Source organism: Somniosus microcephalus, chromosome 12 (assembly GCF_052327205.1).
Source record: "Somniosus microcephalus isolate GS21.2 chromosome 12, FLI_Smic_1.0, whole genome shotgun sequence".
NCBI classification, from domain to species: Eukaryota; Metazoa; Chordata; class Chondrichthyes; order Squaliformes; family Somniosidae; genus Somniosus; species Somniosus microcephalus.
The window spans coordinates 58,024,267-58,048,845 of NC_140998.1; the positions used below are offsets into that span (position 1 = coordinate 58,024,267).

At 44.8% G+C, this 24,579-nt stretch overlaps 2 protein-coding genes across 3 annotated transcripts in view; one reads left to right on the forward strand and one right to left on the reverse strand.

Annotated features, from left to right (window-relative positions):
* LOC147109216 (uncharacterized) overlaps positions 1 to 24,579 on the forward strand; it is a 370,234-nt gene that overhangs the window by 127,906 nt on the left and 217,749 nt on the right. The window lies entirely within an intron of this gene.
* mdga2a (MAM domain containing glycosylphosphatidylinositol anchor 2a) overlaps positions 1 to 24,579 on the reverse strand; it is a 1,193,698-nt gene that overhangs the window by 20,892 nt on the left and 1,148,227 nt on the right. For both annotated transcript variants that reach the window (XM_086002928.1, XM_086002927.1), the window contains one exon: positions 7,009 to 7,139. In XM_086002928.1, coding sequence (XP_085859054.1) covers positions 7,009 to 7,139 — 131 coding nt within the window. The remainder of the gene's footprint in view (positions 1 to 7,008; positions 7,140 to 24,579) is intronic.

Consider the following 24,579-nt stretch of genomic DNA (forward strand, 5'->3'; position numbering starts at 1 on the left):
GGAATGCATTTTTGTTGAGAATTATGAAATATTTCTTTAATGCTAGTCACTGCTTATCTAGCGCCATACCTTTTAATCTATTTTTCCAATCTACCTTAGCCAACTCACCCCTTATAGCTAGATAATTGGCTTTATTTAAGTTTAAGGGGGAAAAATTCGGTTGCTTTGTGCATCCCGTTAGCACCCTAATGGGTGCTAGGCAACTAGCGCCTGGGCGCAGCGCCACCAATGCCTCTGGCAAAATTCAGCGGGAGGTTAGCGGCGCCGGTAACTGTCAGCGCCCCGCGATGCTGCGCCGCCGGCGATGGCATCATCGCCGTGCACAGCGCCCCACTCGCAATCTTCGGTAGCACCCCTTGACTTACCACCGGATGCTACGTCCAACAGGGTCAGGTGGGCAATACCGCGGTGTGATGTGCCGGTGGCGCTGCGGCATGTAGCGCCGCTATATTCCCTCGTAGCACCCCAAGAGGGAGGTGGGGTGCTTCCAGTAGCGCCCCACTTCCCTCTTGGAGCACTACCACTCAATTTCGGCCACAGTGATGCTAATTTTTCCATGGTGCTAAAAGTAGTGCCCCGGTGAAGTTAGCGCCCCAAAGGGGGCGCGACTCAATTTCTCCCCCTAAGACTCTAGTTTTGGACTTAGGCAAGTCACTCTCAAACTTAATGTGAAATTCTATCATATTATGATCACTCTGCCCTACAGGATCCTTTACTATGAGATTGCTAATTAATCCTGTCTCATTACACAATACCAGATCTAAAATAGCCTGTTCCCTATTTGGTTCCATGAATTATTGTTCTAGGAAACTGTCCCGAATGCATTCCATGAACTCGTCCTCCAGACTACCTTTGCCAATTTGATTTGTCCAGTCTATAAGAAGATTAAAGTCCCCCACGATTATTGCATTACCTTTGTTACAAGCTCCTACTATTTCCTGATTAATATTCTGTCTAGAGGTATAGCTACTGTTATGGGGCCTATATACGACTCCCACCAGTGTTTTCCGCCCCTTGTTATTCCTCATCTCCACCCATACTGATTCTACTCCCTGATCTTCCGGGCCAAGATCCTTTCTCTCTACGGTCCTTATGTCAGCCTTTATTTTATGTCAGCCTTTATTATCAGGGCTACCTCCCTCCTTTTCCATTCTGCCTGTCTTTTTGAAACGTCAAGTACCCTGGAACATTTAGTTCCCAACCTTGGTCACCTTGCAACCATATCTCTGTAATGGCCATTAGATCAAACCCATTTATCTCTATTTGTGCAATTAGTTCATCTATCTTGTTACGAATGCTTCATGCATTCAGATAAACAGCCTTTAATTTTCATTTTTTACCATTATTCCCTGCTTTGACCTTATTCTCTGCTGCACTGTCACACTCTGCTTATTTTCACCCAAATCGCTACACTGCTCTATTGCCTTGACCTTTCTCTTTAGATATCTAAATTTCCCCTCACCTGACCACTCTGACCCTTTTTTTAGTTTAAAACCCTATCTACAGCCCTAGTTAATCGATTCGCCAGGACGCTGGTCCCAGCCTGGTTTAAGTGGAGCCCATCCCGACAGAACAACTCTTTCTTTCCCCAGTTATGTATGAGCATAGACAGTAAATGTTGGCAGGCTGTTGATCAAGTTGGGCTGATAAGTGGCCGGCAACATTCGCGCCACACAAGTGCCAGTCAATGACTATCTCCAACAAGCGAGAGTCTAACCACCGTCCCTTGACATTCAACCGCATTACCATCGCCAAATTCCCCACCATCAACATCCTGGGGATCACCACTGACCAGAAACTTAACTGGACCAGCCACATAAATACTGTGGCAACAAGAGCAGGTCAGAGGCTAGGTATTCCGTGGCGAGTGTCTCACCTCCTGATTCCCCAAAGCCTTTCTAGAATCTACAAGGCACAAGTAAGGAGTGTGATGGAATACTCTCCACTTGCCTGGATGAGTGCAGCTCCAACAACACTCAAGAAGCTCAACACCATTCAGTACAAAGCAGCCCGCTTGATTGGCACCCCATCCACCACCTTAAACATTCACTCCCTCCACCACCAGCGTATCGTGGCTGCAGTGTGTACCATCTACAAGATGCACTGCAGCAACTTATCAAGTTTTCTTCAGCAGCACCTGCCAAACCCCCAACCTCTACCACCTAGAAGGACAAGGGCAGTAGGCGCATGGGAACGCCATCACATCCAAGTTCCCCTCCAAGTCACACACCATCCTGACTTAGAAGTATATCGCCGTTCCTTCATCATCACTGGGTCAAAATCCTGGAACTCCTTACCTAACAGCACTGTGGGAGTACATTCATCATACGGACTGCCGCTGTTCAAGAAGGCGGCTCACCACCGCCTTCTCAAGGGCAATTGGGGATGGGCAATAAATGCTGGCCTTGCCACCAATGCCAACATCCCATAAACGAATAAAAAAAAGATGCACCGGAGCTGAATATATTCCTGTCCTCAATCGAAGCAGTCAACGAAGCATACTTTCCCAGCATAGTGATCTGGGGTATGGTCAGTGGCTAATTTTCTTTCTCTTCCGTAAGCCAGGACACTGAGACTAACTGTAGAGACCTCCAGTGGTGTTCCAGCTGAGATCAGCAAGTCAGCATGGAACAGAATTATTTCTCATCACCAGATCACAAGTACATTTACCCACGGTGCTATCAGTGGAGCCAGAAAGATTATTTTAAAGTTTGTCAATCAGTAATGGATGCCCAAGATAAATTGCTAAAATATTGTGATGGAAAAGACCAAAAACACTCTCTCAAATGATTAAAATTCAGTCACTCTCTGAAATGCCCCAAACAGTTCACTAGTAAGCATTTCTTATGGCTTCATCCCTGAAACAACTACAGAAAACTAATGTGCTTTTGAATGACTCCCAAAAACCATTCTACAGAGTCTTTTATTAATTGAGTGCCTTGGGTTTGAAGCCTGCACGATGCCATGGACGAGTGTGAAGCAAGGGATACTAAAGGTCACCACTAAATTTTGTTCGAGCAGATTTAGTCAAACCCCAGTGGACTGCAAGTCTAAAGCACATAATAGTTTAATTTAGTAGTCTGGGCTCTAAAAGACCTGGGTTTCTCTTGAGAATCAAAACCACCTTTTACAAAAGAAAATAATCTTCTAAGGAAACAAATGACAGTGCAAAGCCAGAGTGAAGTTCGAGTGACAATTACTATCATAGAATTGCACTACAGTGGAAAACATTTTATCCTGGAACACCTTTCAACCTTACTCCATCAGTGGGACAAAACCATCTATTTGCATGCAATTCTACTCAGAGGATTTTTTTCAGGACTTGAGCAGACTCCAGGTTAAGGCAGCAGAGTGAATAGTATACAACCACCTCACATCACATGGGGACACAAAGGGCCAGGAATGTCTGGGTCCTGGCTCCGCCACCAAAAGTCCGCTGGAGCAAGACCTCTGGTCGTCACTTGGTGAGGGTGTCAACCCCGTCTCAAAACTCAGGAAAGGGGCTCCTTTTAATAAACAGGGTGGGTGGCCCATGCCTGTAGGGGCACCTCCCCAAATGAGGTCCCGGAAAGTCCTGGAGTGACTGCCTGCGGCTCCAGTGGAGGAAGCAAGAGGCCCTTTACAGGCAAAGAATTAAGTAGCATGAATTTTTCTTTTCCCTACAGGGATCAAATGGGGTGAAGGAAGAAGGTAATTGATGGCCTCTGGATTCAATTATTTTTCACTCTTTACATTCTTTGAGCCTTTACTAGGCCCACAATGAAACCCATGCCTGCTGTCAGTAGGCATAACTGGTTGGAATTCCTGGGGGAGCCCAAACATTTGTGTGGGGTAGCTGGATGACTTGTCCACCCTCCCACGTGGGGCAGAAACTCAACAGATCTCGGTTTCATGCCAAACTCTTTGCACCTCGCGATGACCGGCCGGAGTTGTGCCCTCTCCCACCCCAGCAATCTCAACAGCATTCTACTGCCATAGTTTGCATCACACTTCACTGTATTAAGTACTTCTATACCATTATAGAATCATTTTATAGAACAGAAATTTAATGGCCTTCAATAATGGTGTTGGACACTAGCATTCAAACGCAATGGGTGAGATCTTCTCTGGCTCTGCCAGACGGTAGCGCCCTGAAAACCACGGGGAAAACTTACTGCTCGGTTCCCGCTCCCAATCTGGCCGACACCACCATGAAAGGGGCCTACTGATGGGCACCTGGATCACCTGCCTCTTGCAAGGCGGTTGGCTTGGAAATTAGGGATAGCATAAGATCCAAGGAGAGGACATATAAATTGGCCAGAAAAAGCAGTAAACCTGAGGATTGGGAGCAGCTTAGGATTCAACAAAGGAGGACAAAGGGATTAATTAAGAAGGGGAAAATAGAATATGAGAGTAAGCTTACAGGGAACATTAAAAATGACTGTAAAAGCTTTTATAGATATGTGAAGAGAAAAAGATTGGTGAAGTCAAACGTAGGTCCCTTGCAGTCAGAATCAGGGGAATTTATAATGGGTAACAAAGAAATGGGGGACCAATTAAATACATATTTTGGTTCTGTCTTCACAAAGGAGGACACAAATAACCTCCCAGAGGTGTCGGGGAACATAGGGTCTGATGAAGGGGAGGAACTGAAAGAAATCCGTATTTGTAAGGAAATGGTGTTAAGGAAATTGATGGGACTGAAGGCCGATAAATCCCCAGGGCCTGATAATCTACATCCTAGGGTACTTAAGGAAGTGGCCCTAGAAATAGTAGATGCATTGCTGATCATCTTCCAACATTCGATGGAATCTGGAACAGTACCCATGGATTGGAGGGTAGCTAATGTTACCCCACTATTCAAAAAAGGTGGTAGGGAGAAAACGGGGAATTACAGACCGGTAAGCCTGACATCGGTAGTGGGGAAAATGCTAGAGTCCATTATAAAGGATGTAATAGCTGATCACTTGGAAAACAGGGACAGGATCGGTCAAAGTCAACATGGATTTACAAAAGGTAAATCGTGCTTGACTAATCTACTGGAATTTTTTGAGGATGTAACTGGTAAAATAGATAAGGGAGAACCAGTGGATGTGGTATATTTGGACTTTCAGAAGGCTTTCGATAAGGTCCCGCATAAGAGGTTAGCGTGTAAAGTTAAGGCACATGGGATTGGGGGCAAAATATTGACTTGGATAGAAAACTGGTTGGCAGACAGAAAGCAAAGAGTTGGAATAAACGGATCTTTTTCCGAGTGGCAGGCAGTGACTAGTGGGGTACCGCAGGGATCGGTCCTTGGACCCCAGCTATTCACAATATATATTAATGATGATCTAGACGAGGGAACTAGATGTAATATCTCCAAATTTGCAGACGACACAAAGCTGGGTGGGCGTGTGTGCTGTGAGGAGGATGCCGAGAAACTCCTGGATGATTTGGACAGGTTGGGTGATTAGACAGAAGCATGGCAGATGCAATATAACGTGGATAAATGTGAGGTTATCCACTTTGGTGGCAAAAACAAGAAGTCAGATTTTTATCTGAATGGCAATAGATTGGGCGAAGGGGACGTGCAACGAGACATGGGTGTCCTTGTGCACCAGTCACTGAAGGTAAGCATGCAGGTGGTTAAGAAGGCAAATGGTATGTTGGCCTTCGTAGCAAAAGGTTTTGAGTACAGGAACAAGGATGTCTTGCTGCAGTTGTACAGGGCCTTGGTGAGACCACATCTTGAGTATTGTGTGCAGTTTTGATCGTCTTATCTGAGGAAGGATGTTCTTGCCATGGAAGGAGTTCAGCGAAGATTCACCAGGCTGATACCTGGGATGGCAGGAATGACGTATGAGGAGAGATTGGGTCAATTGGGCTTGTACTCGCTGGAGTTTAGAAGAATGAGAGGGGATCTCATTGAAACTTATAAAATTCTGACAGGACTGGACAGACTAGATGCAGGAAGGATGTTCCCAATGGTCGGGGAGTCCCGAACCAGGGGTCACAGTCTAAGGATAAAGGGTATGCCATTTAGGACAGAAATGAGGAGGAATTTCTTCACCCAGAGAGTGGTGAACCTGTGGAATTCTCTACCACAGAAGTCAGTAGAGGCCAATTCATTAAATATATTCAAGAAGGAGTTGGATATATTTCTTAAGGCTAAAGGGATCAAGGGGTATGGGGAGAAAGCAGGGACCGGGTACTGAATTTGGGTGATCAGCCATGATCACATTGAATGGTGCAGCAGGCTCGAGGGGCCGAATGGCCCACTCCTGCTCCTATCTTCTATGTTTCTATGTTTCATTAAATATACAAATGAAGGAGATAGGGCCTCGATTGACATTTTGGGAGGCCGCCAGGCAGAGTGTGCGGTGTGTAGTACTGCCAAAGAGGACCAAACACTGTAAGCTTAAAATTATTATTGTAGGGCCAACCTCTGGGCTCCACAAGAACAACATGGGCAGCTGCTACCGCAGGCCCCATCTCACCCCTGGCACCGACCAACCTTTCTGCCAGCTGGGTCTGCCTCAGGCTCACGCAATATTGAGACGGCCTGGAGCTGGCGACCAGCAGCAGCGCACCCCTTTCACACCTACAGCCTGCACAGTACACAGGGGCACCGTAATGAGGCCAGGCCCTCAAAATGGACCAGGCATCCCACTGGCACCATCGGGCGGGCGGCCGGCCAATCGTTCAAATCTATCCCACCGCATTGGTCTGAAATTTCTCGTGCTTCTATTTTAGCAGAGGCATTAACCCAGTTATTTTACAGGAGATAACACACTCCAGAATAGCAGAGAGAGGAATTTCAGACAAATACATTAACCCATCATGTGCTGGTATCCCACAACGTAATTCAGGGCCAGTATTTTTACAAAGGCATCTTTTATACAACGAAGTACAATTTTTTCTTAGCGCTTTCATTGCATAATATAAGTGGCTGGTATTTAAGAAATATATATGTAACCCAATCACTGTAGAAATATCACATTATGCTAATGAGCTGTCTACATATTCCTATTACTTTCATTTTCCCACCTGGAAAGTTCCACTTGAATTGATGTTGATATTTGTGTGTACCCAGTGTTCCCCTTGGTTGCCGGACATACTCCAGATGAGATTTTCAGTTATGGTTGATCCTTTGAATCGCAGAAATAGGTTCAAAGTACCTGGAAAACAAAATGTTACAAACAATTTCAATGTTGAGCTGGCTTTAGAAACTCCCCAACACTTTTCTAAAGGGGAGTAGTTAGCAGAGATTGGTGGAATGCCCTGTATTATTTCTCAAATGCAGAAAGATGGCCAATAGCAAAAAGGAAAGAAAAATCCTGGTAATGACTATAGAAATGGATGGAAGAGTTTTCAGCTCCCCAGAAAAACAGGGCCCTCTGAACTGCCTATACTACCATAAAATTATTTTGGGACTAGTACAAGATTAGCATTGGCCGTATCCCATCTCATTTAACCTAAATACTGACCAAATACACAGACTCGCAGAATAGTTTGCTAACAGGTTGAATGACTGCCTTCAGTCAAACTTACTATAAACTTACCTACACTTTAGCAGAGGATAGGACAGCTGCTGAAAGTTATAAAGTGAAACTCTTCAGTTGTCAGTGGCAGTTCAGACTTGGCATCAATCCATTCAAATCTCTTACGGTCATTCATGGAGCAACTCCCAGTAGTCAGGGAAATGTATCAGATTTTGAAATTGTCAATGACATATTCAGGGGATAAAAGACAGATGCTTCTAAGACTATAATGGATAATAAGGAAATGGCAGACTGTTAAATGAGTATGTTGTATCCGTTTTCACAGTGAATGTGGAGGACAAAATACCAGCAATATAAAGGAACCGAAAAATAAGTGAAGCAGAAGAACTTATTTGATTTACAAGAAATTTAAAAAAAACTGTAATGGCTAAAATAATGGGACTTAAGACACACCTCCAGAGCCTGATGATTTCCACCCTTGGGTATTAAAAGACACATCAGTTTAACGTCAGTTGTGGGGAAGTCATTGGAATCTATCATCAGAGAAAGAGTGACTGGCTAAGGAAATTGTTAATCTATAGTCAGACCCCAACTGGACTACTGCTTTCAGTTTTGAGCACTGCACTTCAGGATGGGTATATTGGCCTTAGAGGAGATATACCACAGATTCACCAGGGTTTAAAAGAGTTAAATTATGAGGACAGGTGGCTTAAACTTGGCTTGTATCCCCTTGAGTTTAGAAGGTTGAGAGGTGATCTAATTGAGGTGTTTAAAATGATAATGAAATTCAATAGAGTAGATACAGAGAAGCTATTTCTTCTGGTGGGGGAATCCAGAACAAGGGGGCACATCTTAAAATTAGAGATAGGCCATTTAGGAGTGAAATCAGGAAGCACTTTTTCACACAAATGGTAGTGGACGTCTGCAGTTCCCTTGCCCAAAAAGCTGTGGGTGCTGGGTCAAATGAAATTTTCAAGACTGAGAGTGACAGATTTTTGTTATGTAAACATATCAAAGGATATGGATCAAAGGCGAGTAAATGGAGTTGAGGTACAGATCAGCCATGATTCAACTGAATGGCAGAATAGGCTCGAGAGACTGAATGGCCTAAACCTGTTCCTATGATCCTATCTTTCCTACATCTCCTAAACTATGCAGTGTTCAAAGCGTTAATTCACAAGTGCAAATTGATGAATATATTTGTCAGATACTCGCAGATGGGATTGTTAGCAATGGTAATAATTTGAGATGAATAATAGGCTGGTAGACTAGTATTGTATCTCCTTCATGCTCTGCTCCAAGGAGAGTAGCTCTGATTTAGAAGTTAACAAATTAACCCAAATGCAAATGTGTTACAGTACTTCCTTTGCATAAATCCCTCCTTGGGCTACAGATTGGCTGCCTCTCCTATCAGCAGACTGATCTGCCATCAGGAAAGCTCATATATAGCTGACGTTAATTTTGTGAAGAAAACATAAACTACCAAATCAAACTCTCAAATTATCAAATATACAGCCAAATTAACCTGCTACAGTGTATAAATGTATTCTCATTGTTATAGAATCCAGGACAAAGCAGCCCGCTTGATTGGCACCCCATCCACTACCTTAAACATTCACCCCCTCCACCACCGGTGTACCGTGGCTGCAGTGTGTACCATCTATAAGATGCACTGCAGCAACTCGCCAAGGCTTCTTCAGCAGCACCTCCCAAACCCGCGACCTCTTCCACCTAGAAGGACAAGGGCAGCAGGCGCATGGGAACATCACCACCTCCAAGTTCCTCTCCAAGTCACACACCATCCTAACCTGGAACTATATCGCTGTTCCTTCATCGTCGCTGGGTCAAAATCCTGGAACTCCCTCCCTAACAGCACTGTGGGAGTACCTTCACCATACGGACTGCAGCAGTTCAAGAAGACGGCTCACCACCATCTTCTCAAGGGCAATTAGGGATGAGCAATAAATGCTAAGCGTACCAGCGACGCCCACAGCCCATGAACGAATAAAAGAAAGAATAAGTAGGGCAAGTGATTTGCTATTGTTGAAGTCCAGTCAAAAACCAGCAGTTTACTGCCTTCAGAAATGTTAATGCAACATTGTTATAATCAGGCAGCAGATCACTCTACAGTAGCAAACATTCACAGACTTGTGTGCCACATGAAAGCCAACAATAAGCAAACATGATATGAACAAGTGGGTTTGTAGATCACCTCGCAGCGTACTTCATCGCAGATTCTCCTTTGTTTTATGTGGGAAAGGGCAACAAGGACTGCAAATCTGGATTTGACAGTTTACTGAGTAATGCTGCTTCCAATTATTTTCTCAGAAATAACATTATCCACTCACCTTCTGTGTGTTGTCAAGAGCCTACCTCACTCATGCACTGGCAACAGTAAAAATAAATGGACTAACAGGTAAAAACACATCATATTTTGACTTTGTTAGAGTTTTATTGGTATCCGTCTTCCACTGAGAAGATACTATTAAGTCAGACCCCGTTATCATTTTTCATGGCCAACAGGATTTGTACTCATTGTGGCGAATTTTCACCATCATCTGTACATGACAGATTTTGATCCCTGCTCAACCAAACTGAATACAAAATAGTTTCTCCTTGTTGTCAGAGCCCAAAAGCAAATATAAAGGATATAAATCACAGTTAGAATGCGGCATAACTTTTGAAATGACTGGCCTTAAACCAGGTACCTCTGAGTACTTGCTTATAAAGACCCTTAACAGATTGCCGTCAGCAAGTTTATTGTGCACAAGGTCCGAGAAGGATAGGGATGACAGCTCCTATTCAGTCTGGATCAAGCAGCTTTGTGAGGCAGAAAATTATAACAATGAGCTTGTAACAGTAGCCAGGGGTCAGCCTGATCATTCAAGCGCTGCTAATGTCCATGGTCAATAATTATTGTCACCGGGAGAAGAAGGTACCCCTGGATTCTGCATTCTTCTTGCTGAACTCAACTATCCCCGGTGATGAGCTCGTCCAATCAATCATTGGACACGTTACTCAACAAACAAAATATGATTAAAAAATACGATAAAAAAATCACAGTCTTCATGATAAGCATTTCCAAGCATTCTTATTCTTTAAATATTCAAAATCTTTGATCCAGATTAAATAGTTGAGTGACGGACTGGCACATAACACAATTCCTTCACAGCTTTTTTCAGCTACATTAGTTTTCTATTTAACTTCTCACCCTTTAAAATAATCGCAGCAGAAGGCAATGTCCACGTTCTTTCATTTTCAGGTCCTGCTGAATTTTTCCTTCTCTCCTAGTGTTATTTTAAAGGGGCGCTGTTCATAAAACAATTTGGCACATCTTTTTTTTGGTTGATGGACAAGAGCTCAAAGAGACTATCCATCAATCTGACAATGTGCCATACAAAAGTGACACAGTGACGTGGTTTGGTGTGATTTTCATGAAGATGGTGACCCTTTAAATATAATGTACTCAAGGCATACCATCCCTCTGTAACATAGCATGAAGTAAAACCTAGTTCAGGGCAGTTCTTATTATTGCTGTAATTACTCTTCAGTTCAAAATTCATTGGTGACATATGGGAGCCTGCCATTCTTTGCTGTCTGCCAGTCAACCTTGCTGCCAAACAACAAACACAAATAAAGCTCTCCAACCCCAATGTGCCTATGTGTTATTTAGAATGACACAAGATAGAGTATGTTTCAATGACCTAACATAGCTCAGCCTCTGCCTTCATGCTTTGTAATGTCAATGTCTGTCATTATGTGCAGCATATGTATTGCATTTTGAAGGGGGAATTGATTGGGTTGAGATTCAACTTAAGTGGGTCTGAAATGAGAGTCTGAATTTACAGATTGTGGGGTTATGGCACACAAATCAAAATGGTAATGGTTCTTTCCTCTGCTGTTGAGCATTGATTCAACACATTGTCATCTTGAATGTGTTATTGGCCCTCAGCTGCATACTCAACTTTCCCATAATCTCCGTTTAAATCCCTAGTCAGTTTCTAGCCTTCTCACAGTACAGGAAACTTTCGATTTACCGGCACCTAAATAACCGGAAATCTCGGTTAACCGGCAAAATTCAGGAGTAGGTTCAGGTAACTTTTATTACTTGCCTTCCTCCATCTGTTGCTGTACAAGGGTGTGGCTGCAGCTGTTGCTAAGCTACAGAGACGCTTGCAACTTGTGGCCATTGTTCTGAACCTGACAGGGTTTGTTGCTTTATACGGAGCTCTCAGCTCCGTATCTTTTACTATAGCGCTCGGTGATCCGGAATTTTTGATGAACCGGCACCACGTCGGTCCCGTCCGTGCCGGATTAAAAAATAGTTTCCTGTAATGCACATCCCTAACCAAATCACAACCTACATCCACTGTGACTGTGATGTGGTGTTTTAATCCTGGATCTCTCCACAGTTGACCATGTCATCCTTCTGCAATGCCTCTCCTTCAATTGCCAACTTGGTGGAACTGCCATTCCTACCATGGTACCATTCTTGCCTTTCTGGGTGGAATCAATGCATTTCTGGCCATGTTCCCTTTCCTCCAGCATCACCTCTGGCATTCCCTAAAAAAATATGCTTGACCCTCTCCTCTTCCTCACGTTCATGCTCCCCCCTCAGTGACATCATGTGCAGGCATGACGTTAGCTTCCACATCTACACCAAGCTGTACTTGTCCATACCACCCTCCACTGCCTCTGTGCTGTTACGGTGCTTGTCGGACAGCCATTATTTAATGAGTCATAGCTTCCTCCAACAAAAAATTGGAATGGCTGAAACCATCGTCTTTTGCCCAGATCAGAAACTCAGCTCCATTGCCACTAATTCCATTCTGTCCCTCAGCCACCGTCTCAGACTCAAACATATCATTCCTAACTTGTTTGACCCCGAGCTCAGTTTCAGACACCATATCCTTTCCCTCACAAATTCCACTAAAATCCACCTCTGCAACGTTGCCTATCTCCACCCTTACGCTAGCCCCTTTACTGCTGAAACCCTGCTTGATGCTGGAAGTTTAGAAATCACTGGTTAGGCCTCAGTTGGAGTGTTGTGGACAATTCTGGGCACCACACTGCAGGAAAGATGTAAAGGCATTAGAAAGGGTAGAGAGGGGGTTTACCAGGATGTTACCGGGGATGAGGGGCTTCAGTTATGAAGAGAGATTGGAAAAGTTAGAACTGTTCTCCGTGGAACAGAGAAGGTTAAGAGGTGACCTAATAGAGGTTTTCAAGATGATGAGAGGTTCCACTGCCTTCGGATAGATGTCACTGAGCCCCTCTCAGGATGGGACTAAAATGCCATTGGGGTCCTACCGATGTCATTAGGACCCCGATTCGCATTTATGCATGAGGTTCCCCCGAGTCCTGCGGGTGCCTCATCCGCAAACAAAACCAGTGACTTTAAAATCGTAAACTGGCAGGACCAGAGCGGGAAATGGAGCCGCACCACTTTAACTGCTCGCCTGTTCTTTTCCTGCCGAGTGGAAAGAGTTAAAATTCCCTCAATGTTTTGTGATATCGCCAAAGAATATAACACCCTATTGTAACTTTATTAGCTAATTCTTTGGAGCAATTCCTAAAGTAGCAAGAAAACATAGAGCTTTCATAAAAACAATAAACTTTTTCATTGTAAAATTCACGCATAGTTTATAAAAAGGACAGTACATGATCAGTAGAAGGAATGATCTCTTGAAAGGCTGAATGCCTTTGACTTATTTTCTAATATTTATAAAATCATAGGGAACAGGGAGCAAATTAAAAGTTGTAATCTGATAGTGGAGTTCAGATGGTGCTTATAAATCACACTTGGGGATTTATGTCAGATTTAGCCAGCTGTCAAACTGGTTACATAACTTCCTCAGAGGTCACAACTATAAGGTATTTATCTCTTTATAACAACATGTATACAGGGATCCCTCAGAGAAGTGCACTTAGCTCTGTGCTGCTCCTCATCTTCATTAATAATTTGGTGGATATTATTCCAAAAAGCAATATTGTTGATGACACCACCTTCTGCAGAGTAATTAAATTGTCAAGTAAAAGACAAGCAGTAACCAAATTATTGCAGGCAAATACATGCAAAATTGGACAGTGGGTGGACAAGTAGTATGTTATCTTCAGCTCAGGGAGGGCTAAGCCAGTAATTCTGTCAAGAAAGATTGACTCATATGTTATCAATCAATTTCGACACGATAAAGGTATTAAAAGCTTTGTAAGTCACAAAGATGCAGCTCTGAGCTTGGTACTTGTATTCAATCTACGCAAATAAGTGGTAACAGTGGCGAGAAATGTGGGCCCTAACAGATACTGTCTGCCTCCTTAGTGTTTGATAAACCACATAAGAACATAGGGAGAGAAATTCGGTATCGCCCCGCTTGGGGTGCAATTATCGGCTGGGCGCAAAGTTTAGCGCCTGCCGCTAATTATCACCTCCGACTGCGAACTTGACTTCTATTGCCCCTGGAGGTGATTGGAGCGCTAAATTAGGTGCTACACACCTCTCTTAGGGCGCTAACAGGAGGCTAATCAACCAAATTTTTCCCCCATAAAGTCCAGAGTGAGAAAAGTCTATTTCTGATTATTCTATCATGAACATCCCCTCCCCCCCATACCATCAGTTGATTGCTTACTTTAGAGGACACTAATTACCTTTCCCTACCTCTCCACCTCAAGCAATGGTGTTAAATATCTCCATGACCTTTCAGCGCACTTCTCAAAGGTTATCAATCCAGTTCATTTTTTAAAGGTGCCAATTGACCTGAATCAACTGCTTATGCATTATAGCCACAGAAAAGAAAACCTTCCTTTAGTTATGAACTCTAGTTAAAATCGATCCAGAATAGCAGCTTTGATGATGGAGGGTTACTCCTTAATATAATCTATTCTCCTCAGTCAGCCTGCTGAATCCTCTACAGGATTGTGAGCAGAGCAAACAACAAGATCCTGACTGAAAACACTCCCAATAGAACTGCTACCGTGCAAGCCAAGTCTCTCTCTTTGTGCCCGAGAAAAATGAGCTTCCACAGCTGTCATTTTGAACGAATCCAAAAATTCTGCAATGAATAGCAGTAGCAAAGCTTCGTACCCAGTCTCCTGCATCCAGAACCCCCACCAGGCAGTGTTGTGGCCTCAATCTCTGTTCCTTGAATGCAGAAGTTGAAATGCAGGGCTATCCGTAAATTGAGCAATTAAGGTTGCTGAAGAATGCAGCATGCTGAGGGAAATAGAAACAGAAAGTGCTGGAAATACACAGTGGGCCCATCGGGGAAAAAAAGATTCGCTTCCCAGATGCCAACGGAACTGCAGTGCATTTCCTGCTTGTATTTAAGATTCCCAGCAACTGTAGTTCCTTTTCTTTACAGTATATTTAAACAACAAGAAATCTCTGGCTTACATACTTGTGCCCAAATAGAATTTCTCGAAGTAATTGGTTGGCTCAAACTGTGAAGACATCTGTCGGTGCTATAATTGATGCGCCCTGCTTTATGTTATTAATATATACAATAAATAAATCTGATCTCCTCAACTGGGTCTAATAACTCACTTGTGGGTGTCCTTTAATAGCAAAATGCTCTCATTATATCTACAAATATAATTCCAGTGCTCTGCTTATAGAAAATCAGCTGGAGTCATCTCTGGTAAAAACATAAACCATGTGGAAACTCTTACTCAATATGAATTTTATAGATGTGATTTGCTATGTGGTGCCTAAGCTAATATTGAACTTTGGTTATGGTCCTACTTTTACTGTTTTTTTAGGGCGAATTAGACAGATTATTTTCTGAATTTGCAATATTTACCTGATAATTACTCATTTGTGGCATAAGCAGAAATACTCACTGACACTGGCTGATTAACTTTAGCACAGAAAGCAAATGGCCTACTCTTTACTTACATTTGGAATTAATATTTCATATCAGCAGAGATTAATTAATCTCTAAATCACAAAGGGGGAATTTTTACATTTTTTCCAAGAGAAGGAACCGCAGTGTGCAGATTATATGATATAACTCTCCACTGGCTGGAGTCATAACCAGCACAAAGGAACATGGTTGTGGTTGACGGAGGCCAATCATCTCAGCCCTGGGACATCGCTGCAGGAGTTCCTCAGGGCAGTGTCCTAAGCCCAACCATCTTCAGCTGCTTCATCAATGACATTCCCTCCATCATAAGGTCAGAAGTAGGGATGTTCGCTGATGACTGCACAGTGTTCAGTGCCATTCGCAACTCCTCAGATAATGAAGCAATCCATGCCTGAATGCAACAAGATCTGGAAGACATTCAGGCTTGGGCTGATAAGTGTCAGGTAACATTCGTGCCACACAAGTGCCAGGCAATGACTATCACCAACAAGCGAGCGTCTAACCACTGCTCCTTGACATTCAACAGTATTACCATCACCAAATCCCCCACCATCAACATCCCGGGGGTCACTATTGACCATAAACTTAACTGGACCAGCCACATAAATACTGTGGCAACAAGTGCAGGTCAGAGGATGGGTATTCGGCGGCGAGTGTCTCACCTCCTGACACCGCAAAGTCTTTCCACCATCTACAAGGCACAAGTCAGGAGTGTGATGGAATACTCTCCACTTGCCTGGATGAGTGCAGCTCCAACAACACTCAAGAAGCTCGACACCATCCAAGACAAAGCAGCCCGCTTGATTGGCACCCGGCGTACCGTGGTTGCAGTGTGTACTATCTACAAGATGCACTGCAGCAACTCGCCAAGGCTTCTTCGGCAGCACCTCACAAACCCACGACCTCTACCACCTAGAAGGACAAGGGCAGCAGGTGCATGGGAACATCACCACCTCCATGTTCCCCTCCTAGTCACACACCATCCTGACTTGGAAGCATATCGCCGTTCCTTCAAAATCCTGGAACTCCCTACCTAACAGCACTGTGGGAGTACCTTCACCACACAGACTGCAGCGGTTCAAGGCAGCGGCTCACCACCACCTTCTCAAGGGCAATTAGGGATGGGCAATAAATGCTGGTCTTGCCAGCGACGCCCACATCCCATTAAATAATTTTTTTAAATATTAAAAGTGTGCTGCTCCCACATCACATCAGCCAAGAATGCCATGCATACAATAAGCAATTTCTGCTGGGCCCAAAGGATTTCCTTTGAAAGTTTGCTATCAAAATAACAGCTGTTGTGGGCTTGGTTATTGGATTGTTTCAAATGTCAAATGAGCTAGCTCTGAAAAGTTGAGGCTGATTCAGCTAAGAGTGAAGGTATTGAGAAGTGTACAAGTTAGACGGACAATGTGGTATTTTTATTTAAAATTGTGGGCCCAATGACCACAAGGATCTTTCCTGGCCTTGTACATTCCTTCATTTCTCTCTGGCACTGTAGACTTTTGTTTAGCTTCCCTGATGTCTTTATGTCTCTCTAACTCTTTGCAGTTGATGTCTCTGTCACTGATGCCTTTGATCGCAGGGACATGTGGACAGGACAGGGCAGTGAGTAAAATATTTTAACCGCAGGATAATGGAAGGTGGAGTGCCAGGTTGGCTGAAAAAACATTTTAGAAAAAAATTGCACTGGCCGGAGCAGTGAAAGAAATCGGGGCAGGCGAGAACAGTTGTATTTTTTTTAATGTTTAGCCAATGGAGGAAAAAATAAATTGCAGTTTCCCAGTTTGCGGCTGGGAATTGATGAAGAAAACAGTTAAAAGATGGTCCTGAGAAAAAGCACAGGAATCCATGCCTACTGGGCCTTTCCTGACAAAGGTTTTTTTAAAAATTGTATTAGTTTTGGGGGAGCTGAATGGGACTAGGACAGGAGCCTCAGAAAGGATAAATTGGGCTTAAGCTGAAGAGACTGGATGACAAGAGTAAAGAAGGGGAACAGTGCCAGAGCAGGGCTGGGTGCAACAGGGAAGACAAGTGCAGCAAGATGGGAGGAGCCACTGGTGGAGGCCAATCAGGGCTGGGCAAAACAGGGCAAAGAACAGCGAGAGAAGATGGGAGGAGCAACTAGGTGCCAAAAAGCTTAAATGGCCATTCTGGTCGAAGAGATTTGCAAGTAGGGAAGGGATGGGGAGGCGGGTTGGGTGGGAGCAAATCAGGACTAGGGGGGGTAATTTTGACAATTGGGGCGCGTTGGAGGTGGGTCGGGTTTTAGTCCCGCCTCCATCGACGTCTGTCCAACCCATGCTATTTTCCCTTGATTGACCTTGCTAAGCCCACCAGTGGGCTTAGCAGGCCAATTAAGGGAACGCTGGTGACAGAGAACGTCAGCGTATCACGTTTCATTTGTCAAAAATTTTGACAGATGAATTGTCATCATTTGACAGCTTTGAGAAGAAAGCAGATGACTGTTGCATCTGCTGTGGAGATGCCGGAGTCTCCGGATCCCCAACGATTGAAGCCTGCAGGAGGAAACAAAGGTAAGGAAACTTTTTCTAAGATTTTTCACTCACCTCACATACTTACCTCTCCACACTTGCGCCCATCACTCATCTCCGCAGCGCACTTTTCGACCCCTCTCACCACCGCAGACCCACTGCTCACCTCGCTGACCCTGGCGGGGTTTCCCGACGTTGGGAAGCCCACACTTCAGTTGGAAAAATGGGGATAATCCTCTTAACTGCCTGTTAACTACTTGTAACAGGCAGTTAAGTGGCTGTAATCCCCTTCCCGCCTCAAGGAGAGGGGACCCGGCGCGGGTCGGGTCGGGTCCCCACCTCCTGGGAAGATGGCACGGAAGTGGGTTGGCGTGCAGGATGGGTACCCGCTCTCAGATTCTGCTATTGTCCCGGCAGTCCCGCCTCCAAACCCGCCTCCCCAGAGCTGGCAAAATCGCCCCCTAGGAGTGGCAGGGAACCAGAAGAGGAGGCTAGGAATTCAACCCAGTGTGGGGGCAAGTTTGCAGGTTTAGCCAAATAGCCCCTTTGAAATGCTACAGAAGCAACCTCAAAATGACAGTGGTGCCTTTATCCAGGATGGGGTGGGGGGGGGGTGGCGGTTAGGGGGCGGGCAGAAAGAGAGCAGCAAGGCAACAGAGTGAGGCTGAGAGCGGTCGCCAAAGGCAAAGAGAGATTGGAGAACCAAGGAACAACGCAGGAGATCAGACGGGTAAAGTAGGGAGAGGCTGCAGAGCTCAGTTAGGTGCTGGAGAAAAGGCTACTGTTGCGGGGAGACTGGGATAAGGAAAACATTGAAACATAGAAGATAGGAGCAGGAGTAGGCCATTCGGCCCCTCAAGCCTGCTCCGCCATTCAATGCGACCATGGCTGATCATCCAAATTCAGTACCCTGTCCCTGCTTTCTCCCCATATCCCTTGATCCCTTTAGCCTTAAGAAATATATCCAACTCCTTCTTGAATATATTTAATGAATTGGACTCTATTGCCTTCTGTGGTAGAGAATTCCACAGGTTCACCACTCTCTGGTTGAAGAAATTCCTCCTCATCTCAGTCCTAAATGGCTTACCCCTTATCCTTAGACTGTGACCCCTGGTTCTGGATTCCCCGACCATCGGGAAAAGAAAAACATAAGAAATAAAATTTAAAAATAAAGGAAAAGAAGTCAATTAAATAAAAAATCTAGCTTACTATCAGATGGAGGTAAAAACGAAATGGCTGATAGAAACGGGAGGGAGAGTTGAAAGACTTATGCCACAGTGTTATGTCATGACTGGAACTTGCAATGACATCATAACAGGAAGGATTGCCATTATAAATGTTTACATAGGAAGTTTCAACGTTAAATGTTCACATAATACGTCCCAAAAATTGTGTGCAGAAACAATACTTTTAATGAATGCACTAGTTGATCCCCCTATCATTGCACAGGGTGCCAAGACTAAGTATGTTCTTCAAGTGAAGTGTGATTAGAGGGCAGGCCAGGACGTGCAGATGTAATTCAGTCACTACATAAAGCCATACATTCTGTCCTTATTTTTAATGTCTATCACAAATTACTATGTCCAGATTTAGAATGGAAACTGCCTATGTAAACTTGTCACACTGTAATTACACCCTGTCATCAGTGCTGCTGCTGTGCCACCACTCGCGAGATGGCATAATTACATCATGACAAGTTCCCAAATGAAGTTTTGATTATAAATATCGACAAAGGAATTCATAATGAAAAAAATTGCCAGGAAGTGCATGCAGATTTTTAACATTATATAGATATTGACCCTGAAATTCAGCGATTCGCTCAGTCTTCCACTGTAACTCTGGCTGGAGACCCGATGGAACCCCCAAAAAATGGTGAAAATCTGGCATAACTCGGGTTTTTTGCAGGGGGGGGGTTCTGGTGTTCTCCTAGAGTTAAGGTGGGAGTACAGGACAGCACCCTTGGAATTTTAGGAGCGTAATATTTTAAGAGGCAATACATGGCAGGAATCAGCATCAATTGAAAGATCAAACATGTCCCATTGATGGCAGACAAGGACACCAAAGCTGTCTTGAAGCAGTTTTAGAAGTCCATTCATTGTAGAAATGTTTTTTAATGATGGTCTCCCTTTTAAAATTCTTCAAAAAAAATGTTCTTACTACCAGACCCATCTGGGAAGTTAGGAGTTGTTCATTGTTCCTATTGAGGAATTTCTGACTTTCAAAAGAAAAAAATGCCAACACTGTACTTTTAACTTTACAACAAAGTGTGTTTCAAACCGTCACGGCTTTTACACCACATTGGCTAAGAAATCCTGTTGCCTATAAATTCTATTTTCAGCCAACTGTTTTCTTTTGCATCGTTGGAATTGTTTTTTGTGCTCAGCAAGCTGAGAAATGTCCATATTAGGGACATTCTACTTGGAGAAATCAATGTCAGCATCAAATGCTTCTGTAAGGGATTTCATCGGCAGAATAAAAGTCTGTTTACCCTACTGCAAAAGCGTGCTTTATCCCCAATCTCAGAATAGCAGATTCTACCGCACCTGGAAAAATTGCTTCCACTTCTTGTGCTGGCCATTTCGGCAGCTTTTCACAGTGAGGTTCCAGTTTGGTGGTAATTTGAGGCCAGCTGTGATATGACAGTTTTTGACAGCCTATTAATAATACATTTCTGCGAGTCCACCAATGGACAGGAATCTATGCAATAAAATGTTTCAAATTAATAACCTGCATGTGAAATAGATCCCTTATTCCATGTTGGCTGTCAGACTTCCAGTTCTATAACCTCAAATTAATCTTTAATTGAGTTAAAAATATGAAAGCTGGGAATTAAATAATGTAAAATATTATTAAAATAATAAACAGCAACTTTAATATCGTGTACACTTCTTAACTGGACTAAAATAGTGACTTTTATGGATTCTTCTAACTAATATTTATCGAACACAGCATGTCTATGAAACTGCACTGAAGCACTTCTCCAGTTATTACAATTTTACAGCTACAGGGCCCCATACAACAGTATGCAACCAATAATGATACAAGGGTTGAACAGACAGGCTGAGTGATTTCCTGGCTGCGAACATGCTCCTAATTCATCTGGCGTACTGTGCCAATTATCAAAGTTTTCATAACTGCTTTGGAGTTCCAACTTATTGTTTTCCAAGACCACAGAGCACTTTGCTAAATTGCATCTGATGAGAGCCAAGTGCCACGCAGGTTGTCTTTACAAAGATCAGAGAATATTGGCGTTCTGTCACATACTATAAATGTCATCACTGCACAGCGTAATTCAGTTTTCAATGGAACTTCTTCAACCTACAGTGTGTCAAGATTTCGTGGTTTGGCAGTTTCCAGCTAAAGATGCTTTGTAACGTGAAAACCTCTATCAATAAAATATTGCTTAGACAAGTTCGATACAATCTGCCATCAGCAATGATCTAGACTTCAAAGACATTGGGATGTGGAGAATGACACAGTTGCGACATTGTGCCTACAGATGTGCTGCACCTGTCTTAATCCTTCTTTGCTATGAGCGAGCAATCTCGTCAGAGTGTGATCAGACTGCAGTACTGTGGATTATTCATCCTGCAATGGTAGGTCTCCATTTAACCTATGGAAACCATATCCTAATTTCACATTATATAATCAGGCCAATCTTCATTTGTTCTAGCTTTCAATTGGCTGAAAAAAAGCCCTGGAGCTATATTTTAGCCAGGTGCAGGCCAATTAAATGATGTTGTCCCCACTCTCAATTTGGATCCTGGAAGCGCTGGATAAAAAGGAATAAAAATACAGAATAGCTTCCCCAATGAGCTTTCCAGTGAATATCTGAGTCGTACAAACCAAGGTGGTCCAAAATTCAATTTCCAGCCTGTGCTGAGCTACCTTATCTCAGTTATAGCAGTAGTGGCACAAACAATTGGCCTTTGCCCCAGCCCTCAGTTTGGGCAGGAAAAAAAATCAGCCACGATTCTGACTCGTGGTTGCTAGCCAGTGGCCTCCAATCATGTGCAGTTCGATGAACTGTAACACATGTCAGGCTTTAGGCCTTTTCTCCCCTTATAGGACCATGCAAGTGGATGCAAAAGGCAACACCAGGCTGCCTGGGCACAAGCTTCAGAAATGCAGCCAGTAATGGTCCCTCCCAGGATAAGCCTGCCCTGAGAGCACCTTTAATATCGCAGGAACAGCCAACCACCTCTTGTGATACTAGCTCTCAGATTGCATCTAGAAGCAGTGGGATAGGAGCAATAAAGGCATATTTAGACACCGAGGGGAAGGATGGTGTGACAGAGAGTCATATGGCTTATTTATACTTTAATCCCTGTAATAAAGCAGAATCTGTGCCGATTCTGTACTCAGTTATTCATGGAGATTACAGTGATGAAGGAAGGGGAACACTTATTTCGTGCTGATTTATTCACTCGGATGATTTAGACTGGTGTGGTCATGTAGAGCCAAAGAGGTCAAATTTATCATGATATGATGTGATGTTCTAGGTTGGGTAATGTGTTGAAGGAGTTTTAATTTATGTGAGGGTAGGGGAGATGAAGTAATGGCACTGGTGACAATAGTAGACTATGTTAATTAGATGGGAAAGGTTGAGTTTTGATGCCCATTTGCAGCTATCCTGTGAAGTGATGGTCTCCGTGATGCTCTAGTCCATGCTGTGCTGCCTCCAAAGCAGCTAGGACCACCTCACCAGGAATCTCTATATTTGGACCTTTTTGAATGGCAAACTTGTGCAGGGCACAGCAAGCTACAACTATGCGTGATGCACAATCTGGAGCATATTGCAAAGCCCTTCCTGATCTATCAAAACAGCAAAAATGTTCCTTGAAGAACCCAATGGTTTTCTCAATGATCACCCCAGTAGTGCTACAATGAGGCACATTCCTCTACCGGAGAGTGGCCTCAACATTCAAATGGTATTGCACCTGTAGGTGGTGCTGTGAGTGTAATATTGTGCCAACCAAAGTTACATGACCAACAATCAACCAAACTCAAGTCATTTATGGCAATTCTAACTGCAGTACTTCACATTCACCACAGGGGGAGGCTGTAGCCGTGCATTTTTTAAAGAACGGCGGCTGTCTTGCTAAAAGTAAGAGGCAAGTATTCACTTCAAGGTCGACAGAAATCCATCTTCTTCTGTTCCCCCACTCCTGTTTTTTGCCAACCAATGGGGCTCCTCCCCTGGGGACTGTTTCACGTTCCAGCTCATTTTTATTCAGTGGCAGTATTGGCACTGATGCTGCTGTTTGCCCCCGCCCCCCCACACAAGCCTTTGTTAAGTGGCAGTCCCACTGCTGTGTCATCCTGCCTGCTGTTGTGAATGCTTAGCTGCCCTCCCTTGATTGCGTGCTGACACACCCGTCTGCCTCACTGGTGCTGCAGTACTGTGGCCCTATTGCTCACTGTCACCGGCCCCGATAGTCCTGTGGGAAACCAGAGGAGAAGCCAGTAGCTGCTGATGCAACTCTTCACTCTGGTCAGGCTCTGACGGTCCTAACCTGTACTTAATTCATCTTCCCCAGTTCAGACCCAATCTTTTAATTAATTTTACTGACTGAAGCCTGGGTCTTTATTTAATGTGTAAGGGTCCTTTCAATTTTAGTTAATTTTTAGTTAATTTTACCAACTTTCTCCCCAATTTATTTAATTCATTTATCCACACCATTGCCAACTTTACTTTATTTATTTACTAGCTGGAGTGCCCGGCGGTGCCGAGGCTTTTTCGAGGGCGTGTTGTTGTTGGAAGAGAGAGAGAGAGTGACTGGGGGGAAGAGAGAGAGCGACTGGGGGGGAAGAGAGAGAGAGCGACTAGGGGGGAAGAGAGAGAGCGACTGGGGGGGAAGAGAGAGAGCGAGAAAGAGGGGAGGGGGGAGGGGAGGGGAGGCGGGGGGAGGGAGGGGAGGGGGAGGGGGGAGGGGATGGGGGAGGGGAGGGGATGGGGAGGGAGGGGAGGGGGGAGGGGAGGGGGGAGAGGGGAGGGGGGAGGGGAGGGGGGGGAGTGGGGGGGAGGGGGGAGGGAGAGGGCGACTGGGGGGGGAAGGAGAGAGGGACTGGGGTGGAAGAGAGAGAGGGACTGGGGTGGAAGAGAGAGAGGGACTGGGGGGGAAGAGAGAGCGACTGGGGGGAAGAGAGAGAGCGACTGGGGGGGAAGAGAGAGAGCGACTGGGGGGGAAGAGAGAGAGCGACTGGAGGGGGGAAGAGAGAGAGCGACTGGGGGGGAAGAGAGAGAGCGACTGGGGGGGAAGAGAGAGAGCGACTGGGGGGGAAGAGAGAGAGCGACTGGGGGGGAAGAGAGAGAGCGACTGGGGGGGAAGAGAGAGAGCGACTGGGGGGGAAGAGAGAGAGCGACTGGGGGGGAAGAGAGAGAGCGACTGGGGGGGAAGAGAGAGAGCGACTGGGGGGGAAGAGAGAGAGCGACTGGGGGGGAAGGGAGAGAGCGACGGGGGGGAAGAGAGAGAGCGACTGGGGGGAAGAGAGAGAGCGACTGGGGGGGAAGAGAGAGAGCGACTGGGGGGGAAGAGAGAGAGCGACTGGGGGGGAAGAGAGAGAGCGACTGGGGGGGAAGAGAGAGAGCGACTGGGGGGGAAGAGAGAGAGCGACTGGGGGGGAAGAGAGAGAGCGACTGGGGGGGAAGAGAGAGAGCGACTGGGGGGGAAGAGAGAGAGCGACTGGGGGGGAAGAGAGAGAGCGACTGGGGGGGAAGAGAGAGAGCGACTGGGGGGGAAGAGAGAGAGCGACTGGGGG